The 22428-nt window shown below is 38.5% G+C and overlaps 1 protein-coding gene across 1 annotated transcript in view; it reads left to right on the top strand.

Annotated features, from left to right (window-relative positions):
• The first annotated feature begins 9285 nt into the window (after positions 1-9285).
• The window catches only part of tspan9a (tetraspanin 9a), an 89600-nt gene continuing 76457 nt past the window's right edge, over positions 9286-22428 (top strand). The window contains exon 1 of the mRNA XM_082181847.1: positions 9286-12264. Within this exon, the coding sequence (XP_082037973.1) occupies positions 11911-12264 (354 nt within the window). The 5' untranslated portion in view covers positions 9286-11910. The remainder of the gene's footprint in view (positions 12265-22428) is intronic.

Here is a 22428-nt window from a genome sequence, read left to right as displayed (position 1 = left end):
CATGATGGTTTTGAATTGTTTGAAATATGATTGAAATCACTTCAAAAAGGAAAATACAGTTAACTGCAACACGTGCAGGTCAATTCTCTCATATAGGCTACATACAATTATAATGAGAACATCATTATAATTGTGTGTTTGGGACATGGGTTTTGATGGTGAGACTTTTGTTTTTGTAATCAGGCTCTTAAAAATTATGTAAAAAATTGGATTGAGATTTATCGCCCATTATATCGGTTATCGGCTTTCAAATATGAAGAATTATCGGTTATCAGTATCAGCCAGAATTTTCATATTGGTGCATCCCTAGTTTTCTGAGTAGTTTTGATGTGATAAAAAAAACTTGCCTCTTGATGTACATGATGGGAAATCTCTATAGCATCTGGTGTCTTGAATCTTATCTATGTTTCCCTTTTACCTAGAAACATGAATCCTTATACACACTAAATCTGGCGAGCTTAATGAATAGACACATAAATCTTCCATATAATGGAGCTTTGGATAAAAGAGTGGTATGCCATAAGCCATTCCTGCTGTGTTGCATCCACAGTGTTAGAGGCAGTGATATATTGTTATAACGGTTTTGACCTCGAGGAGCTGTATCAGCAGCTCCGGTTCCTACATACCAGCTGCTTACATTGAACCGCATGTTAAAATGCCCCCGCAAACCACAAAGACGAGGCTGGAGCCAATGGGCACCATGCCTACCTCCAAAGTTTCTAGACTCCACCTTCAGCAGAAGCAAGCAATAACTATAGACAGCTTCTTTTCTTGATAAGCTCCGTTTACAAAACTTTCCTAAAGGTTTCCAGTCCCTGTGTGGACATTGGGTGTTTCTATCTCCAGACCTCCTGATGTGTTTTCTATTGCTGTTTCCATGAAACACAGAGGAGGATTAAGTGTGTGTCGAATTGCCCGACAGGCGCCACAGGAATACTGCCCCTTATAGGCTTTTGCGATGGCGGAAGGGATCATTGGTATAATCACATAGCTGCAGAGCTGGAAATAGGTTGTAGTTGTGACCGCAGCATCCGCAGGTTCTTCGGAAAAGGTGAAGGGAACCGGCTGGCCGGCGTCACCCTCCCCAAGGATGCACACGTGGTGGGGAGCGTTGGCCGTAAACCACAACACTTTTATCCGCCTCACCCCCCTCTCAGATTCCCAAAATAAAAGTGACCCGCTCTCTCTTTCTCCTCTAATCTTGGGGGGTAACGGATGACTGACTATGCCTATCTATAGAAGGGGGAAGTGTTTCTCTGGCTGGGGTCCTCCAGTTTGTATTTGACACTGGACACGAAGGTAATATGCAGACAACAACCATGTGTCCATACTGGCATTTGATGGATGAATTATAGCTGTACTATAAAATGCCTCAAAGCTGAGTGCCATATTCCATGCTGAGCAGATAGTAGGCTGCAGGTGCAAACAGGAACCTGTTGTAATTTGATGAGTGAAGGTCATCTTAACCATTTCGCTAGGTCTAACTTTTTGACAGTTTGGCAGTCCCATTGCAGATTTTGACATCCCATATTGTGTGCTGGAAAAGAATATGTGCTGTTTCCATCAGATTTCATCATCTGTGCACTTCAAGAAGCATAATAATCCACTTTTTTTGAAGTATGTCTAAGCTAGGCTGCTTTTTAACAGTAATTATTGAAGCAGTAGATCGAATGTTCTTGGTTATTCTGTTCTTGGTTATTACTTTCTTCCAAAAACTATTGAGCTGCCTAAACTGTTAGAACTAAGTATAAAAATTGTCCATTTAGCTTCTCACTGGCGCAGTACCCTCATAGGTACACCGCCGTACCTTATCTATGCCTAATACAAACTAATATAAACTATTTAGGGGAAGATAAGGTACAGAGATAACCTACACAGTCACAAGCCATTGAACCCATAAAGTAGAGCTGCACAATTAATCGTTAAAAGATCCCGTTCTCGATTCAAACACCCATGCAATCTAATTCCTAAATGTCAATGATTTGGCTATGTCTGTCTATTAAGCCTTTGACAAGTACGATCACAGCAAACGTTCAAATCTGCATTGGCTCTGAGCAAGAGAGATCAGTTGTTATGTATAGGTGAAACAGTTTTTTTTTAACCACACGGTATCATTATTTTTGTGTTACAATAATTCAAATTATCAAAGAAGGACTGTGTTAAAAGTTTTTAGTTCAGATATAAACTCTGATGTTTACGGTAGCAATCAATATAGAGTTAAATCACCTTTTGAAAGTGACCTGACGCTTCAAATTCAGATTGTATCAATTACATCGTTACATAGGTGGCGACAAGTAACTTTTAAAATAAATTATTTGTCATTTGAATCATTTAATAGATTTGTTCAAAAACACTGATTCATCCAGTAATGAAACAAGTGAAGTCTTTCTGAGTGAGTCGTTGAATCATTCATTCAAACCGAGAGTAGGTTTGAATGGGAGCTTAAAAAAGTAGGCATCTTGATTGTAATTCGATAAAGCTTAGCAACAAGCTTAGTGAAGTGGGAGAAATGTCAGTTGCAATTAAATACTTAAAAGAATTGTTAAATTATTTGTTTTTATTTCAAATAAATTTATCCAATATTTGTGCATGCAATGCATATTTGTTTATTAGAGTTTGACACCATTAGCTTAGCAACATAAGATCAAACTCCATTGAAATCAATTATGACAAAGATGTACTAAAAACACGGTTCCTCAAAAATGACAAAAATAATAATAATTGTATAGTGCATGACAGGCCAGTAGCTGGCAGTAATTTTGCGCCTATAGACTGAACACGTAATACATATGTGCATGACATCACCGTTTTCACAAATTCGCTTTTTTGTTGTTTACACGAAAACGATAACGAGTAGCGTTTTCGAAAACTTGCACTTTAAAACACGTTTTCAAAAGTTTGCATTTTCAGGCCTCCAAAACGCTGTTGTCATGTAAATGGCCAAAACCCATAAAAAGTTTAGCATTTTTTAGTTGAAAACTGTCGTGTAAACAGCCCCTAAAGGCCCGTACACACCGGGACGAATATCGGCGCGCGTTATTCGCCAGCGTTTTTCAACGCGTTTTTTGTGTTCACACCCAAGCGATTTTCGCTGACGATGAGCCGAGTGAACATGCAAATTCAATCCCTGACATTAGATGGCGCTTAATGTAAAACAGAAATACAATACCACTCCATAACAGTCTATACTCTGCAATACCACTCCATAACAGTCTATACTCTGCAATACCACTCCATAACAGTTCTCTTTTAACAAGATTTTTGTAGTCGCTGTCGCGTTTGTCATATAGTTCTTTATTCCGACACCAACAGCTCTACATTCATCTTGCCTTGCTTCTTCCTCGTCATTTCTTCCCGGCAGTGTCTGTCTATGGGCAGTGTAGACGCTACTTGGCGTATATCTTCTTCGCCGTTACGTATGTGTGCTCGGCAAGACCGTTTTGTGTTTGAGCGCCCCCAAGTTGTGTTTTACTGTAACTTCAGAAGCTCCAGACACGTGAGCAAAAGCGGCAATCTCATTGGTCGGATAGTTTTTGACGCGGCGCGTCAAACCAAAAAAACGAACCCGAGGCGTTTAAAAAAAATTTACGCTTTTACGCGTGGCGTTTTTCGCGTCGGTGTGCACACTCACATTGGCGCCCTTTGTTTAGTCATGAGGCGTTAAACGTCGGCGAATATCGCGCGAGAAATTCGTCCCGGTGTGTACGGGCCTTAAGTCTCCAGTGTGGGATGCTGTTTGTTCAACCTGTGGTGTTGTTGTATATGCAGAGCTTTTCAATTTGTCCACTCCATGACTACCAATCTGTATAATTTTCTAAATATAGTTGTAAGTGTTTTATCACTCTGCAGCCTCTTTCTTGCATAATAAAATAATTTCAGCTCAAATCAATAATTCTTGTCCATACAGTATTTATATGGTAAGCAGTCATGTAATTAGCAAGATAATGTACAGTTAGCCAGTCATTATTTCAGAATAAACCCCTTCTGGATGATCCTGTCAGGGTTTATTTTGTGATAATGACCAGTTTGCTGAACATTAGCCTATATTAGCCATTTTAATTGCCCATTTATGTACACTGTTCAACATTCACTGTGTATCAGTGTTGTAGCACTTTTATAAAAAAAAGTTATTTTTCAGAATCTGCTCTGTGAACATCAATTAAACTCAGTGATGATGAATGAATACCCGACATATTTGACTCAATGTTTTTTTTTCTCATGTGCAATTATTCATAATGGTGAATAATTTGTTCATAGACACTATTATTATGCATTGACGCTCTGATCCGTTGACTTGAAGGGATGAGAAGTCCCTCTTGACCAAAAAGTGGGAAGCCATGCTTTTCTCATTAATCTACACATGCTTCAGGCTTTTTCATCTTGTTTATTAGAGAATTCATATACAGTGCTTGAACAAAGTCAACTTTAGTTACGTTCTGCAGGCCAGGCGTTCCCTCTGAGGTTGTAAATGCTAATGTCGGGTTGAAGTTTGTTTGCTCTACTTTGTTTAGGTTGTTCTGTCCTCTCGCTCTCTTACATGCTTATCTGCTGTTACGCTGATGGATGAGGCCGTGGGTTTGCTGTTTAAACTGGAGATTGAGGTGCCGGGTCCCTGTTTCCCTTGTTCTTTCATTCACATTCTCTCTCTCTCTCTTGCCCTGCCTACCTGTGTGGTCTGTTGCTTTGTCAGCGCAGAGCTGACAGGAGGCCCAGCCCTGTCGTTTGTCTCCCGGCACCGTTCGCATAAGGTCACGGAGTCATGCTGCCTGCTGAAGAGTTTGGAGTAAACTGGATTTCATACTGACAATCTGAAATATTCTTTCAGATTGTGTGACAAAAACTGCCAGTGTGAAACGATACTTTTATTATAGTTTCACAGCAGGAATCTGCGGCTGCTAGAGAATAGGTTTTTGCATGTCTGCATGTGTTTGCGTGTGTTACAGCACATTGGAAATAAAGTGTAATAAAAATGTCATAGAAAATGTCAAATGTTTTAATTAAAGTAATCTCCAAACTACTTGAACAGTAGTCTCACCATTAAAATTACAGTTTATACAACTTTACATCTCCAGTAATAGGCCCACATTTGATCTTTTTTGTTTATTTATTTATTTAAACCCTTGATGTTCATTTTCATATATTATTTACTTCTATTGTAAGAGCCTGTAAAACTGAGGGCTTGGTCTAAATGATTTTTTCTGTTAATCACTAGAAGTTACAGAATTAAATTAATTGCAAACAGTCGTTCTTGACTTAAATGGAGACAAAAATATACTAAAATAAAAATATATGCTATGTATTTTAGTATATGCTGGATTTATGATATTTCACATATGACAACTTTTTGAAGCTAATCAAATATTAGCACAATAAAGCAGACATTTCCTGCTAGTATTTGATTATCCCTCCAAATAGTTTAATATATTGAACATCATCAGACCAGCATTGTCTGCATTACAAAGAACAACATCTTGTTTTCTTTTACTTATTGATTGACACCCTACAGTAGAGTATATTAACTTATCACATAATAAACCCCTAATATACAATTCAGACACTTTTACTGATGTGTTCCTCCAAATTTGTCCATCTTTTCTCCCTTATTCTGTAGATAATGATTGAGAACCAACCTTGTTATCGACCTGTCTATACTTTGATGAATTATCCAGACTTCACAAAAGGCCAGGCTTATCAGCAAATATCACATGAAATCGACATGTGACTTAAGTGAAGTCTTGAGATAGTGTCGACTGTTCACTTGCGTTTGAAGAGAGCCTTTTGACGTGGATTTCTAATTGTAACCTTTGCCGAGATGCTACTATGCCGATTGCCAGACTTTTCGGAGACGATCTGTTATTAGGCACAAATGTCTGACAGCCATTTGTTTGTTCAGAGAGATTTTTCTCTTCATGGAGGTGTGTGGTCTAGATTGGGGGTATGGCTGTTTTCACACCTGCATATGTACACAAGCAACTGTGTCTCGGAACAGTTAGCTCTGCATTTCCAAGGCCTTATTCATGTAATTATTGCACCACTCCACTCATTGCTGTTTAAAATCATATTGGATGAACATCTTTTTGACCTCTTGGTCTTTGCTTTCAAATGGGTTTTCTGAACAGAATGTGATGTTCATGTGATGACCTTGAATTAATTTATGCCTCCAGGTGTTATTTGTTTGCCTCCCATAAATTTAATGTTTCCCCCAGCTGGTAAGGTCACTCGCTCTTCTGAGAAGTTTAAATTCGTACGGAATCTGCTGTAGTGGATAATAAACCATATCAAATTGTAAATAAGTTATGACAGTCACTGGATTAATTCCAGTTTATCTGGAATTTCTGTAATGCATTTTGATCTTAAAAGTTCAGCAGGTGATTTCTTGAGATTTCATCTGTATTTGGATATACATTTATGCCCTAGGTATAAAACCTATAGATATATTGTGCCAATACATTTGTTTCAACTATTATTATCTGGGGGAGTCTTTAACAGCCCTATCCTCAACAATTTAGAGCTTGTTTCTGAACTAAAGCTTTTACAGATGACCTAAACACTATTCCATCCTCGTTGCAGCAAAATTAGATTGCTTAATCTCTCAGATAATGTCTTGGTAAAGCTACAGATCTCGAACGCAGTGCAATTAAAGACATTCAACTTATGAAAGCAGCAAATTAAGATTTAAGTTAGTGAAGATAAGAATCTTGCGTGTGCATCGATCTCTTTTTATGTCTTTGTAATCACTATAGCAATACAATAATCCACTTAGGCACTCTTTGAACTTGCTTTTTTAAAATGTTTCTTAGTGGGTCTTAGAAGTAGGGGAGAGCGGGGCACAACCTAACACATTTTGGTTTTGGCTTAAATTAAAACTGTAATTAAGTTAGATTAATCTTTTTTTTACACAAGCAACATACATATATCTGCTACAAATGAACACTTAAAGTTTTTTTTCTAGGACCTACCATTTTCGTACAGTTGCACTGAAAGTGGCAGAAGTGTAAATGTCACAACTTACCCCATATGCGGGGTTAATTGTAACAGAGGGCTTAGTTGAAACACTTGTGTGTAACACACATAATTCAGTACTATTTTATCTGTATAGTTTGATATTGTTTGTACATCTGTATATCCATACATCCATCCCTCATCCAATCATCCTTCTTTTATGGATCAATATCATGGATAGAGATATAGGAAAGGGCTGCACAGTTTTGCAATAAATGAATAAATAAAATCATCAAATATTGTAATTGCAATTGAATGGCAGCTGCATGCAGAATTAATAATAATCATAATCATAATAAAAACGAGCTCAAAATCACATTTTAAAGGGTTTATTGCATGAAAAACCGGCTATATTTTTAATAAATAAACAAGTGATCAATGCATAGTAAACAAATGTGAAAAAAATCATACTTTGACATTTAAATTCCAACATTGTTTGTGAAAGTCCAACAAAGTTAAATGTGGCAAAATAAATATATAAATAAATACTTCAACCTGAAAAGTTGTGTGGCTCCCTGTTTTCATTTCATTATCATTGTACACTTGGCGGCTTAGTTGTAACACTGTGCTAAAAATATTTTAAGCCTAGCTAACATTTGCTAGTAGTTGCTGATATGTTTCAAAATGGTGCTATGTTTTAGCCAACAAGACGGTGATTAAGGTAATATAAAGTTAGATTTGGTGACGTACACACCCTACTCAGAAACCGAAAAAAACGTATGATGAAAAAAATTACTTGCATGGTGTCAAAACACTCTTTGTCCAGAATCTTCACGAAATCTTATCAAAACTTTACACAAATCCACGGGAGACCGTCTTCTGGCAGCGAGAGAAAAAGAGCGGAAACACAACCTGCTTGATCCTGACTAACTGTAAAAGGTCCGTGTTGCATTTAACCCCGCGTTAGGTTGTGCCCCGCGCTCCCCTGTCTTCTACCCTCACTGTTTGACTGAACTGTCAAAAAGTAACTACTGAGGTGGTGATCACTCTGTTTTATCATTTAGGCTCAATTGATTCACACTGGCAGGTTTGTATCATACTAGAACAGCAGTGTAAAATCAGTTTTTCTTTTTCTGAAGCCTTTTTTTACTTGTCTCTTGATCTCTCAAAGTCCCTTCCTATGTGAATGTTTGAATTTTTGTATGTGTTGTTTGAAGTTCTCAGAGATACATGCAAACAAAAAATCATGTTAAATATACGCTTGGGTTTGGTCGTCAGATTTATTTTATAAAAAAATACCATGATGTCCCAAATGTCTTTCGGACATTAGGACATGGAGCGAGAAACAGACATTTAAATTAAAGACTTTTGGAAACATCCATTTATAGTTGTTTACTGAAAATTATGAGGTTACTGAAAATTATGAGGTTACTTTAAATTTCTAATGATAATTTATTTATATATATTTTTGTGTATGTTTTTATCATTTTTACTGTTTTACTGTAAAAGTGCATATTGTCTAATTTTGTATTATGTAGCTAAATGGACTCTCGTTCATTTTTTGTATATTTCCTTATATAGGATAAACTAACTTACATTTAACTAATTAACTATTAGGTTTTTTCCCCCTTCAACTGCTGAGGTTAGTTGCTCCTTTGAGCAGTTCCATAAATTATAATCCATACAAAACTGCAAATAATGAACCTTAGCAATTTGATCTGTCATATGAAAATCAGTTTTTAATCAATTTATTGTTTTCTTCTCTCATGTTTCACCTATTTCAGTACTAAAAGACAATTCACTCCCCATAGAGTAAAACAAGCTTTGGTATCTCATTACTGTACTGCAATGAAAGTCATCCTGTTTTTGTCCATCCTTTTCAAGTCATCCTTTTTTAAACTAAAATGTATATATTTAAAATTCAGTACAATAAATACAACTGTGTATAAATACTGTAAGATTCAAATATTATATAATGTTTCCATATTACAGTAATGAAATTGAAATGTTTTCACCTTCAGAACTGAGATTATTGTGTAATTGTTATCCATGCATACAAATGCATGTTTGGAGCTTTAGGCCAGTGCTGTAAATTGCAGTCCCATCAATCCCTGCGTCACCGCCGTTCTTCTCAAACTTCAAAGACAACTTTTGTGTGTATGTGTGTGTGTGCGTGCATCCATGCCCACAAGAGAACTCGTGCTTGCTTGTGTGTGTGTGTGTGTGTGTGTGTGTTTTTTTTGTTTTTTTTTGTCAGTCAGTCAGTATGAGCTCGGTCTCTTGTGGGTATCGAGTTCGGCGTGTGGTCTTGAGCGTGTGCCCTCTGCACAGGACAGAATCAAGAGTAGATGTCTCGAGAGGTGGCCAAATGAATGCCCATCAACCCACGTTGCCAGCATTGACGCAGGCGATATTGAATCAGGCATTAGCAGACTGATGACTTCAACCCGAAGGGCTCTGCATTGTGGAGCTTTCCACATGGGGTCTCCAGCTCTGAATAAAGCCAGATTCTTCAATCAAGACCTTCTATAGCGCCGTCAATAGCATTGATATTAGGAGATGTTTAAAGCTGTGAATCATGCTACTAAACACAAGGTGCACTTTGGATATCTGCTGGAAAGATGGCACAGTGAATTAGAGGCAGTATTGTGATGAAGCACAACGATCGATGACAGCTGGCTGATTCGCTGATCTAAGTGGCCAAATTAACCGTTTCACACTTGCAGCTTGAAATGCTTCATTAGTGCCTGCTGACCATTTAGTCTAGAGTCTCTGAGGCGTGACAGTAAAATGAACTAGATTTCTACATTTTCTATTGAAAACATGCTTGCAAATGTTGCTTACACCACATTGTTTGTGGTCCACCTCCAAGTTTCTATGATATGCTTGTCTGAAGATATATCATGGTTTAAGTTTTGTATATTTTTGTTATTATTTTTTTTTTATAGAAAATAGGGTTGGCCAATATTCACATTATAATATTTTTTCCCTTTCAATTTATACATTTGAATTTCATTTGCCACATCCTTCAGAAGGTGAAATTGGAATGACAAGAGGTTGCATTTTTATTCTGAAAGATCAAAACTCTGATATAAGATTTGCAGGACAAACATTATGGGACTCCTTAAAGGTTGATACTTAGGGTTATATGGTTCCTTAATCCAAGTATGAGCAATGGGGTTGATTGGAGAGATTGGAGCATGACCCAGGTCAGACTCAAACCTGGGACCCTGTAAGCCTATTATAATATAATATATTATATTTTATATTATTTTACTCTACTATATTTAGCAAAGATGATTTTGCATTCTCTTTTGATTACGAGGAAAATATTTTGGTAAACTTTCATTTAGCCTTATAGCAATTATTCTTTGGATTTGGAAGTTATAGTCCGTCCGTAAATATTCTATTAAGTTATTAAGCCAACACATCACTTTAGTTTCTCTAACAAGAGCTAGATACTGAAATTGGAAAACTTAAATTGCCAAATTAACTATTTTCTTGACTTATGAACTCTTTTAAAGGAAATTGGAACTATGCACATTTACAGTCTACAGAATGTATAAAACACATGTTTGGTGTGAGCGCACAGCAATGCATCAGGTACTCAAGTTTCGTGTCCAAGCAACTATCCAGTGTCAATGCTTAAAATGGTGCCATAATTCCTGAGGCTGATCCACTGCCAGTTTATCCATGCTTCTTAAACGGCAATGGGAGAGTATGGATAAAGGATTTTACAGTAGTAAACACCTGTCACACACCAACCTCCAAATATGATCACAGGTTTCGTGTCACTGCCACATATCTGTAAATATCACATACTGTAGTACATTTTTGATTAACCCATGAATGTAACTAACGGATTAAATTATTAAATTCAGATCCTTATTTTTGCACTTATTGCAACTCAAAGCTCCTTGTTTTTATGAACATATCCACAGTCCCTTGCTATAGTCAAATGTGCAGCTGCGTGCTTGGTCTCATATTCATCTCCCTGCCCCATCCAACCCCACCATTCCTCCCCCGGTCCCACTCCCCCTCCTCCCTCGGTCCCACTCCTCTTCAATCAGCTCATGATTTTTTTAATTCATCGTAGCCCTCCCAGACTCACCCCTGGCCAGTCAGCACAGTTGACAGCACTGAACATGTATAGGCATAAAGCACAGGGATGATAAGCACATTAAAGCTGCTGTATTGGCTAGGGGAGGGGCTAGCACCAGTAGCTGCTGCCTTATTGGCGATCTGAGTGGCAGGGGAGGGGCTGAGAGGAGTACAGGCAGAGAGAGAGAGAGAGAGAGAGAGTGAGGTGAGAGCTTTGCGCTAGGTTGGGAGGGAATGCCCACTAGATGCGGCTGCTGATAATAGCGTGAATCAGCACCAGAGCAGTGATTGAGAGCACAGTCAGAGAGAGGAGGAGAGGAGCAAGGAACAGAATGCCGTGCCGGAGAGTGGTTAAATCAGAGCAGCGTGATTGATTCAGGCAAACAAGGATAAAAATAAATAAAGGGAGATCTAGAGAGTCTCTCGGAGCGCAAAATCCTGAGAGGAGAACGGGGGTGGAAGTTAGAAGGCTGTGGGAACTCATCAACTGAGGTCAGCAGGCAGGAGTGTGGGATCGAGCAGCAGCTGAACCAAGCCGGACATTGCTTGGGCTGGGGGTGGACACTCTTTTAGAGGGGTAAAGAGGGGCGTAGGGTGAAGGAATACTGCTTAAACTTCAGTTACACTCAACGTGCACCTGCTCGTGGGAGTAATGCTTCTGGATATTACAGCAAGGCTACGGTGCAAGCTGCCACTAAAGCGATTTTGCAAAGCCACTGTCTGATTGACCTAATCCTGATCTTTTGTGTGAAAAAGAAAGACTAGTATTTTTGCAGCACTAGAGAACAAGTTAGAGGTTCTGCTCAAGGGCTATTCCAAGAGACATGCTAGAGAATGAAATAAAGAACGTGGCTTCCGTTCCAGAGCATGGAGAAGTCAAGTAGCGAGGAATCCGCCATCCACCGTAGCCCCTCAGTGGACAGCCGCGACTCAGACTTTGCCCAAGCCTCCACCTCCGGGCTGCCGTTTGGAGGACGAGGCTTTACCGCCGGCGCCTTTTACGGGTCCACTGGCCCACGTGCGCAAACCACTGCTCAGAGCGGGGCGACTGGCGACGACAAAAGCAGTAATAAGTACAAGGCTCCTAAAGGCAGCAAATACGTGGTCTTTTATCTGGATCTATCCTTTGTGTTCCTTCTAGAGTTCAAGAAGTGCAACATGGCCAGAGGCTGCCTGTGCTGTCTGAAATACATGATGTTTGTCTTCAACCTCATCTTCTGGGTAAGTCACGCTTTGAATTTTCTTCTGCTTTGTTCTTCCTTTACAGGTAGTGAGGTACTGAAGATTTGCGGCCGCTTGATGGTCAGAATTATTTTACTTGTTCTCTGATGGCAACAAATATACATTGAGATGTCATGGTGCATGCCCCTCAGAGTGCCCCGTGCCGGTACTGGGACTTTTCTGTCATGTGTTTTTCCAATGTTACGTCAGGCTAGCCATGCTCTCATTTACGTACTCGCTACTATTTCTGGCTGCCTTTGAGTCTCCTGGGGCACCCTGGGAAAACTGTGCCACACTCCTAGAATGGGTTTAGCTTGCGACTTGCTTTGATGAGTTGCTGTGATGTTTACACAAGGATCGTTAGAAAACAGTCCATGTTTTCTCTTTAATCACATTCAATTAAAACTCTTAACAACTATGAAGTTTGTTGGGAACTGAAGTGAGAGAGATTTGTCTTCAACTTATTCAGTTAAATGCATTTAGATTTGTATTGCTTCAATGAACACTCAATTTATGGTGTTTATGTTTAATTTTTCTCATGCATTTTATTCATTTTTGGTATTATATGGCTTACTGTTGATTTATGAGGATGGTCAGTCAGTTTGAAAAGGGCATGTTTTTGTGAAGCATATCTCAGAACGATGGAGGTAGTGGATTAAAAGCTGATGGGGGAGAGTGTGTGGAGGACATTAGGCTAAGTCTTTTGTGCAGAGGCACTCATGCATAAACGTTAATCGCGTAAGCTAACAAGGTTCGCCTCACACTCGTACTCTCAGAAAGTAATATCTGGGGCGCATCTGGGGCACTATTAGAGGTATGACGTCTGACACTGCATAAAATACTTCCCTCATCTATCCACCTCTCTGTCTATGACAACAAAAAGAAATGTGAGATTAAATACAGAGCTTCAGTAAAATCCAGCTAAGTTGTGAAATGTAGTACAGGACGGGTAGCCCGTCATGTTACCAGAGTCCTGAGACTTGTTTTGATCTTGGCAGAGGTATAAGTCTTAAAGGTGTGTGTGCAAAGGAGAACAACATGTGGCAGTGTTGAAGGGCAGGTAATAAAGTTGTTATCATGATGCTTGTGTGATCTTTTTTCACCAGAGATTAACCCAGAGTGACACCCCCATGGGTGCTTACGCAGTTCAGCGGGGCATTAACCCAGTCTGTAGCTGTGGGATTGTGGTCAAGGGTTGTGAGCTTTGATATGACACTGTCAGAAAGATCTTGAAATATCTTGCTCTTTAAAAAACAAGGGCTGTAGGTTAGTTTTGTGTGTCTGTGGGCATGAGTAGTTGCAGCGAAAACCACCTTGTCCTCTGGTGATGCAGCTCCTGCTGAGAGATAATTTAGATGTTCTGCTGGTAATTTTCTTTTAATGATTCCTCACACGACCTGAATTGAGTCCCATGAGGTCGTTCCAACATGGGCAGCAGTCAAAGTCCTTGAACTATGCGTGTGCAGTTACCAGCGTGTGAGTGTGATTTAGAGTTACGACATTCCTCAGAGAGTGATGGCGATCGAAGCTTGGTGATCTCCATAGGAGAGTGTGACTCTGTATCATGACACCCCTGTGACCACGCTCCTCGTGCTTTGGTGCTCCAGGAATTGCAAGGTTACCATTCTGTGGAATGCCGAAGCCTGTCACCCCATCCGCTTTAGAGAACCAGGTGCTGCCGCCTGCTGCCTCTTCACAGATCTTACGGTTGTAACTCAAGGCACTAGATAAATAGAATCATGAACCTCAGACGTGTCATCAGGCTCCTGTACAGGACTTCAGCAGTTGCTTGTGACCATCTGGCTTGTCTTTCTTAGGTGGATTAGCTTGGTTCGAGCTGGACAGCTTCAGCACAGATTAGAGCATTTAGTGGTGAGCTTTGTTACACCATGCTGTGTCCCTGATTCTGTAATGGGTCAATGCTCACCATGTCTATATGACCCACTACTTTTTTGTTATTTATTTATGAGAAATGCTTCATAATTTGCCCTAGTTGCACCAATTGGAATGTCACAAATACTACTTGACAAGAAACTGCTGTAACTATTTGTCTTTTCAATTCACATTTAGTCATTTAGTCAGTTTTGAACTGTTGCTGTTTGCAATGTAATACATAGTGTGTTGTTATTGTACATATATTTTGTATAAATATGTGTATCTTTAATATCTTTATATTTTTTTAATTTATATTTAACTTATTAATATTATTTTATTGTTTTTTGTTTGTTTTTGTTTACCAATTTGTTAAGCACATTTCACAATAGATTTCCAATGCTTTAAAAAACGATTGCGTTTTAAAAATTATTTTAATAATTCAGACCCTCAGCAACATGCCCCAAACATTCAGTCCCACCATTTATATTGGTATCTCTGAACATTAAGCTGTGATAAAGTATTTTTACAAAAAATTGCATCAGCTTTCATGACATCATTTAATTGTAAATGAATATCGATTGTTTTTTATTTTGATTGGGCTACATGTACCTTCTCATAACACCATCAACCTCTCAGATTCAGATAAGCTCACCAGATTCATTACAACCTCATTTATTTCTTGTGAGCTGATGTAATTTGTCTATATCATTCGAATCATGCTGAACCATATTTCACAGGAATATTTCAGTGACTCTGTGCTGTTTTTTTGTTGTTGTCCTCCTCCTATCCTGTTACCGTCTTACGGCTGGCTAAAGCATTACATCAGGATGCCCCACAACATCCTTTGTAAAAGACTGAATGCATTGCCTCATTTCACCGCAATTATCATATGACATCAAACATATTCTTATTCAAACAATACTGCCACCTCAGCAGTTTGCTCCAAAGGCGTGCTGCTCCTTATCAAAGCTGCTGCCTCTTTGCAGTTTCTGAGTTTCACGCCAGGGATTGCAGGGGATTTATCTCCCATTTGGTCCAAGGTAACAGAAGATTAGGATGTCTGTCGATTTAATCAACTAGGTTGACATTTTGGAGTTTGAAATGTTGGTGTTGGTGGGTGCTTCATCAAAACTCACAAAGTGAGTGGCAGTCTCAGGGTACTTTGGAAAGGAAAAGGTGTGTGCTGTCGAACAAATGAGCAGTAGAGTGGAGGTCTACACTGCGGCAGTTACACTCACCCCCCACCCCCCCTACTAGCAAATGTCTGTTTTCCTATAGATCTTCCATCCAGGGTAGAAAATATATTTTTTTCTTTATCTCATTCATTCTTTTACTTCATTCTTCTGCATGAAATCCATTTAAGAGCTTTAACCGCTCTTTCCAGCAGGATTTTCTTTGTTTTAGCAAGCTTTCATAAATCGTTTTTTTTTTTTTTACCTTCAACACTTTCTCCTGGCAAGTGTGCTAATCTGCACCTTTTATTCTGAGAAATCGTTCTATTTGTCCATCTATCTATCTATCCATCCATCCATCCATTCACCCATCCATCCATCGAAATTTGTTGCTTATTAGCATGCATATTACTAGGATATTGGCTGTTTATTAGTACTTATAAAACACATATAAATGCCTTATTCTGCATGACCATATTCTCATCCCTTAATCCTACCCAATACCTAAACTTAACAACAACCATACTAACTAATAAGCAGTAATTAGGAGTTTGAGGCAAAAATCATGGTCAATAATTAGTTAATATTGACAACTGGACCTTAATCTAAAGTGTGACCAAAAATTCTCAATGAATAAAAATAAAATAAAAAAATACAAATCAGGCTAAGCTCTATTGCTAATTTTCTGACCAAATAAAAGAAAAAATTTTTTTTGAATGAGTGTTGGGCAAAACATGAAACTTCACACCGCTAACAAACTGCAATCTTTACACACTTTGTGAAGAAAAAAAAACAGCAAATGAGTTCTACACAAAGACGATTGTATTGCGGCAACTACCACGACAAGGAGTTCACCGTTTGAACAAATAATAAACCACTTTTGTCGATCGTCGCCACAGTATAATTGTCCTTTTCATTTAGAACTGTTTGCCTTTTTTTGTCTGCACTGCGAATTTAATGTGAATTGGATGCGACAGATTTGTAATTAGTCCCAATTTGAGCATCTGATATAGTTGTTTACCACATTCTTTCCTTAACATAATTTGCTTAGCTGCTTAGTTTTCTGCGTATCTGGGGGAAATTCTCTCAATAAGTGCATCTAGACCTTCGATTTCCTGTACCATATTGCCTCCTGTGTCTCCTGGAAGGGTTCATTAGCTCCGGGATCTGGTTGGATCAGTTGGAAATGTTTTTCTTTACAGGGGGCATGACATAGTGAAGTGGTTAAAAATCTTTATATAGAATTAGTTCTGCACAAACTTACATTACTTAAATATACAAGAATTAAAGCTATTGTGACTGTTAATGGTCTAGTTTGCTCTTTATTTGTACCTTATTTGTTTTTTTGTTTTTTTGTTTTTTTTTACTTTTACTAAGAGATACATGCATTGCTTAACCATCCACTTGGCCTGAATCCCAGAGGTAGTGATCTGATAAAGGCCTGTTCAGTAGTGGACTTGAGGCTGTAGGCATTGTGGCCTTCATTTTAAGAGTTTGAGCCAATTCTCAGAAACAGAGCGGGTCAGATTATGCCCTTTCACTTCTGCCTCTGATTCATAGCAGCTCATGGCCCAATTAAAAATAAATTCACCCTAACCTAAGGGCAATATATGTTCTCATATCTCCATAACACCTTGAGAGACATTTCAGTTGATTAATTTGTCTTTTATTTTCTTCTTTTTTTTTTTTCTCCTGTCTACCCCATGAGGAAATAACTTTACCTGTACAAAAATAAATCAAAGAGCTGTACAGGGCATATCGAAGGCAACCATAGAAACACAGACCTATCTGTCAAAATCTTAACTGCTCTTTTTTAAGACCTTGATGAATTGTGTTTTTAGAAATATAGCCTAGGGCATTCAGCACCTTCTTTCAGTGTTTTATTAGCTGTTGTAATCCTGTTGAAGTGTCATGTAATGCAGGAACCAAGTAAGTGCTGCATGGGACTTACCGTTTTGTCAGTGTCTTGTACCATAAGCATCATGTTATTTAAAAAACCAAAACAAATGCGTGATGGGTGGGGTTTGGCTCATGAATATTAATTATGCAATAATAGGTTAGTCCTCTCTGATATGTTAAATTTAACACTTATCTGTAGCTGATATAACAATTTGGCACAGGCTTCTGTTGGGTATTTTGTCATTTTATGTATCCATCTGCAAGTTTCAAAGACTGGGCTTTCCATTGAACTCTTTAAAAAAAAATACATAATAGGCGTGTAATGGTAATAAACAAATGAAATATGTAAAAAAAAAAATGCATCTATTCATTCTCTGGCATGTATGCCATGATAGGCATATGCTAAATGACACTGAAATTAAACAAACAATAATGACTTCCATATCAGTTTTCGTCTTTATTATATTAAGGTGTTTCAATTTCTCAATTGGTAGAGCATGCAACACCAAGATTTTGGTTGCAAGTCAGTTAATCAGCATTTTGTGTAATTGATTAATATTGAAATGAATCTCCCAAAGGGTGAAGAAGGTGAGATTTTTTTTTTTTTTATGCCTGTTTGTAATATGTGAAATGTGTCAGGCAAGTGCAAACGATCTCTTTAAAGGGTTAGTTCACCCCAAAATAAAAATTCTGTCATTAATTACCCACCCTCATGTCGTTCCAAACCCGTAAGACCTTCGTTCATCTTCGGAACACAAATGAAGATATCAGAATGCCGGCTTTGTATTGGCCAACTCCTGCATCAGCATCACACGCAACTGTCGTGGTGCTCACGTGAACATTCTGCATTCTGATGTAGAACCCGGAAACGCTGCACTGTGGTTACAACATAAACAGCGTAGGAGACTGACACAGAAGAGAAGAAATTCTTCAATAAAGTAGTTATTTTTGATTGTTTTTTGCACTCAAAAAAGTATTTTCGTCACTTCATAACATTAAGGTTGAACCACTGCAGTCACATGGACTATTTTAACTATGTCTTTACTACCTTTCTGGGGTGTGAAAGTGGTTGTTGCGTTGCTGTCTATGGAGGGGTCAGAAAGATCTCAGATTTCATCGAAAATATCTTCATTTGTGTTCCAAAGATGAACGAAAGTCTTACGGGTTTGGAAGAACATTATTTATTTTGGGGTGAACTAACCCTTTAATATATTTGCTATATTATAGTCTGTGTATGGAAGACAATATAGCATCTCATTATAATGACACTTTTGGTATATCTTTTTATTTGATAAAAATCAGACACCATCACAATACTCCTTCAGTGTTAGTGCAGTTACCTCATGGATGCTCATTCAGGACACATGGAAAGCTCTGCGGTGCACCAAATGTGTGTCGGAAGGAGAGCACACTTATTGACTTTTATGAAATGCTAAAAATAGCAGGATTAAATGTGCAGCATAGCACTTTGAATCTAATATTAATTTAGCCTACTTTTTTTCCTGAAAAAAAAAAAAAAAAAGCCTGGGAAGCAGCCCTCCATTTGAACAAGATGATTTTAGCAGCAAAGACAAAGTCATATGGAAGATGTCATGGCTCATCAAGAAGCATTTTCTGATAATGACATCATAGCACCTCTGAGGACCACAGACCAGTTGAAATGAAAGGCAAAGCTGCAGCCCGCTGCTCAGAATGAGGCTGTTTAATATCTTTGTATGCATTCATTTGCAATTTATTGAAATTAACTGACCGTACTCCATTTTACTGTGGGGTAATATCACATCTCACAAGCTGTTGGGTGTTTCTGCATGTTGGTTTTTTGGAGGTAGCTGAAACTATCATCATTATGCCATGTGACTATGAAGTGGTTTGAAATGGTTCCTTTCAAAGTCATTCTTGATTTAGTCTTTCATAGATCATTCCTGAGTGGGGAAACTTTCACCATCCCTCCCCCAGCTCAACCCATGGCAGATGAATCAATGCTAATCTTCACCTAACCTGTAAATGAATGCAGATTGCAAGAGTAGCATGCCCCTGTCAGCACTTTCCCTGTCACCTGCAAGCAAATTATGCAGGAAATCGATGCCAACATGTCAGATCGTGCCTGACTCTCCCAGCTTGCACTTTTCACCTGGTGCTGGGATATGACACCAGAGCTTGTCTTGGTTACTGTTGTGCTGTTTAATTAACAGGAAAGTGGATACTTAATGGGGCATCAGCAACTGGAGAACTGCATTTTTGACAGGGTTGTGAGAAATTCAGAATGAAAAGTTCTCCCTTTTTAATTGATGAATATTAATATGAATTTGAATTAAATTGTCCACACCTAACAGGAAGTTAACTTAGAGTTTAAATTGAAATGCCAGGTCTGTCTATCTATCTTTTATCGCATTTGATCTATCATTGTATCATTTATCTATCATTATATGGGTCTATCTTTCAATCGATCATTTTATTGTTCAATCTCTCATTCAAATTTTTTATCGTTTTTCTATTTGTTGTATGTCTGTAAACCTTAAAACTTAAAGGCTTAAAAAATAAAAAATAAAGTTTTTTCAAACATGTCTTGTGAAGCCAACAATTAACTTTTAAAGGCATATCTCGGGTCTTAGGTTACCCAGGTTATCATTCACTACCCTCTTTATTCATTTTTTAAAGTTAGACATCAACCTTCTTAGTATATCTCAATTCATTCATTATAAACAATTTAACAAGAAAATAAATGATAAAATTATAAAATAATTATTTTTAGTAAAAATCGTATAGTCGCAAGTATTTTTTTTTCTTCACAACAATAATTGAATCTTTTATGACTGAATAAGTGCAATTCACCTTTATTCCACATTGTGTCTGATACACAATGATTAAGTGACGTTTCACTCATAGTTATCGCAGGCAGAAAACAAAAGAATAGGAAGTATCATCAGCAAAACTTGAAATGGCTCAGAGATGTAGTGCAGAGCAAGTCCTGAACGCAATCAAATATTAGTGTCACTATCACTTGATGGTAGATCTGTTGAAGAAGCTGTTAGTGATCAAAATATTGATTTTGAAGATGTTGAAAATGATAGTTTTGAGAATCTGTTTGAGATTGTGAATATGAGCCAGATGCTGAATGTACTTAGCCTCGCTAACGTCAGACCACTTTCTCTTTGAGACGTGGTCTGGATACTACATGTTCATTTTCTCGTATTTGAGGCGTGGTTTACGAATGCCCAGAGCCGTTTATTGGGCGCTACAAATGTCTATCAAATGCGCCTGTACGTAGCTTATAGCCAATCGTTTCAAATTATACCAGATGACGTAAGTAGAGCGACAGATATTCAACGAAGAAGACGACGATGGGTCAGAGATTTATGTGTACACCAGAGAGTCCTGCACGGGTCCGATTTTGTAAATCCGCACCCGACCCGCTTAAAATAGAACCGACACCCGACATAAAATCAGTTTAGACTATCACATTATAGACACTAACAAAAATGTTTATTGCCAGGTCATACAGAAGTTACACGACAATTAACACAAGGACAACTTCAGCCGAAGCTGTCAAAAGGCCGGTACATTAAGAACATGGCTAACGTTACCACACAAATCGAACAGACGCGGCTACACCACTATATGCCACGCAATTTCGTCTAGCCTACATCTGACAATTTTGGGTTCAAACACGCCCTGCACACCACACATACTAACAGTGTTAAATATGAAAAATACCGTTCGATAGAACGGCTTTGTTACCAGTTATCTGCGTGCTTCCTCAGGGATGAAGTTCCACATTTGCGGCTATCCAACACGAAAATGTTTGCAGCAAAGCTTTTTACAATATTTTCTTCAGATAACTCCAAATTTCTCCCACACACTGGACTTGATTTTTGATGACGTATTGTCGACAACTTTACAATCTCCACTAGCTATTCTTTTCTTCAACTCCTCAGCATCCATCTCGACGACTGCAAGCAGATCGCGCGCGCGGTTATGATGAATTTTTAAAAGTGGAAGTAGCCTAGGTAACGTTATAGATCCTGGGAGGGGTGGCGCGTCGGCACAAATAAACTGATGTGGATTTTAAATTATTTTATCAACTTGAAATACAGGCATATTTTTGTAGATGTGTTTGCTTGCTAAACTAAATATGCATATATTTTTACGTCTGTCATGTTGGATCCATAGATAAACAAACTGCTTCGGTGTGTCGCATATACTTCGTCATCGTCTTGCTGCTCCCTCCCCGTTCTGTGATTGGTTCCCTATTTCAGGGGAAAAATTAGCCCATGGTAGCCAGACTACCTTGCAGCGTGAATAAAATCGCGCTGCTCAAGGCAGTATGGGGAAACCCAGGCTAGAATGTACTGGGAAATGAGCTCTGATGAGGACAGTGATGATGGTATAAAACATCTGCTCAAACTGAACTCTTGCAAGCTCCAAAAAGTAACAAAATATAATTTATTTTATTCTTCTGTAATTGTTACTCTAATATCAGGAGAGTTTTATATTATCACAGCATGTAGAGATCCAACCGTGTTAGATATAGATTTGCATTTCAGGGTTAAAGTGCGTATGCTTTTCTAGTTCAAATTTAGTTGCAAATTTCTTAGATTTTTTTTGGATTGAAGCTACTTTACCACAATTCAAATTCAAGAATTGAGTCTCAACTTAAAAAAGCATTCTCAGTTCAATTCTGAATTGCCTCTGATTTTGTGATGGTCTCAAATGACCCAAAGCGGTTGTGTAAAGCCTTCCATTCAGTCAAGCGGGAATTTTCTGTTGGGTTTCTGCTGCAGGGTAATAATATAAGGACCTCCAGCATCTCCTCCACCATAAGGTCACCCAGAAGGCTCATGCTGTCGTTATCGGAATCTTCACTCTGTGTCCCTTGAGCAAAAATCTCAATTAGATCTATTACTGTAGCTGTGATTGCATTCCTACCAAAACCTCAAAGGCCTGGATATGATTTTTTTGTTTGGATCCTTTACTTTTCAGAGAAAAAAAATATCTCAGATTCAACCCACGGCAGTCTGTTTTGACTCCCTGGGGCATCATGCATTCAGTAGACAGGTTTTTGCACAGCTTTTTGATAAGGACCATTCTGTGTGCATTCTGGAGTGGGTTGTTGTCACTGTCAGAATGAGAATAGACTCCAAGCTCAGCGTGGATATGGGCCCTCTCCAACCACACTGTGAACGCCAGACACCGTGGTGTCAGCCTTGAGTAATGAAGA

The sequence above is a fragment of the Leuciscus leuciscus genome (genome assembly GCF_965113295.1).
Source record: "Leuciscus leuciscus genome assembly, chromosome: 10".
In the NCBI taxonomy this organism is placed as follows: Eukaryota; Metazoa; Chordata; class Actinopteri; order Cypriniformes; family Leuciscidae; genus Leuciscus; species Leuciscus leuciscus.
The sequence above is the reverse complement of the archived record's forward strand: the minus strand, read 5'-3'. Positions and strand labels throughout refer to the sequence as shown.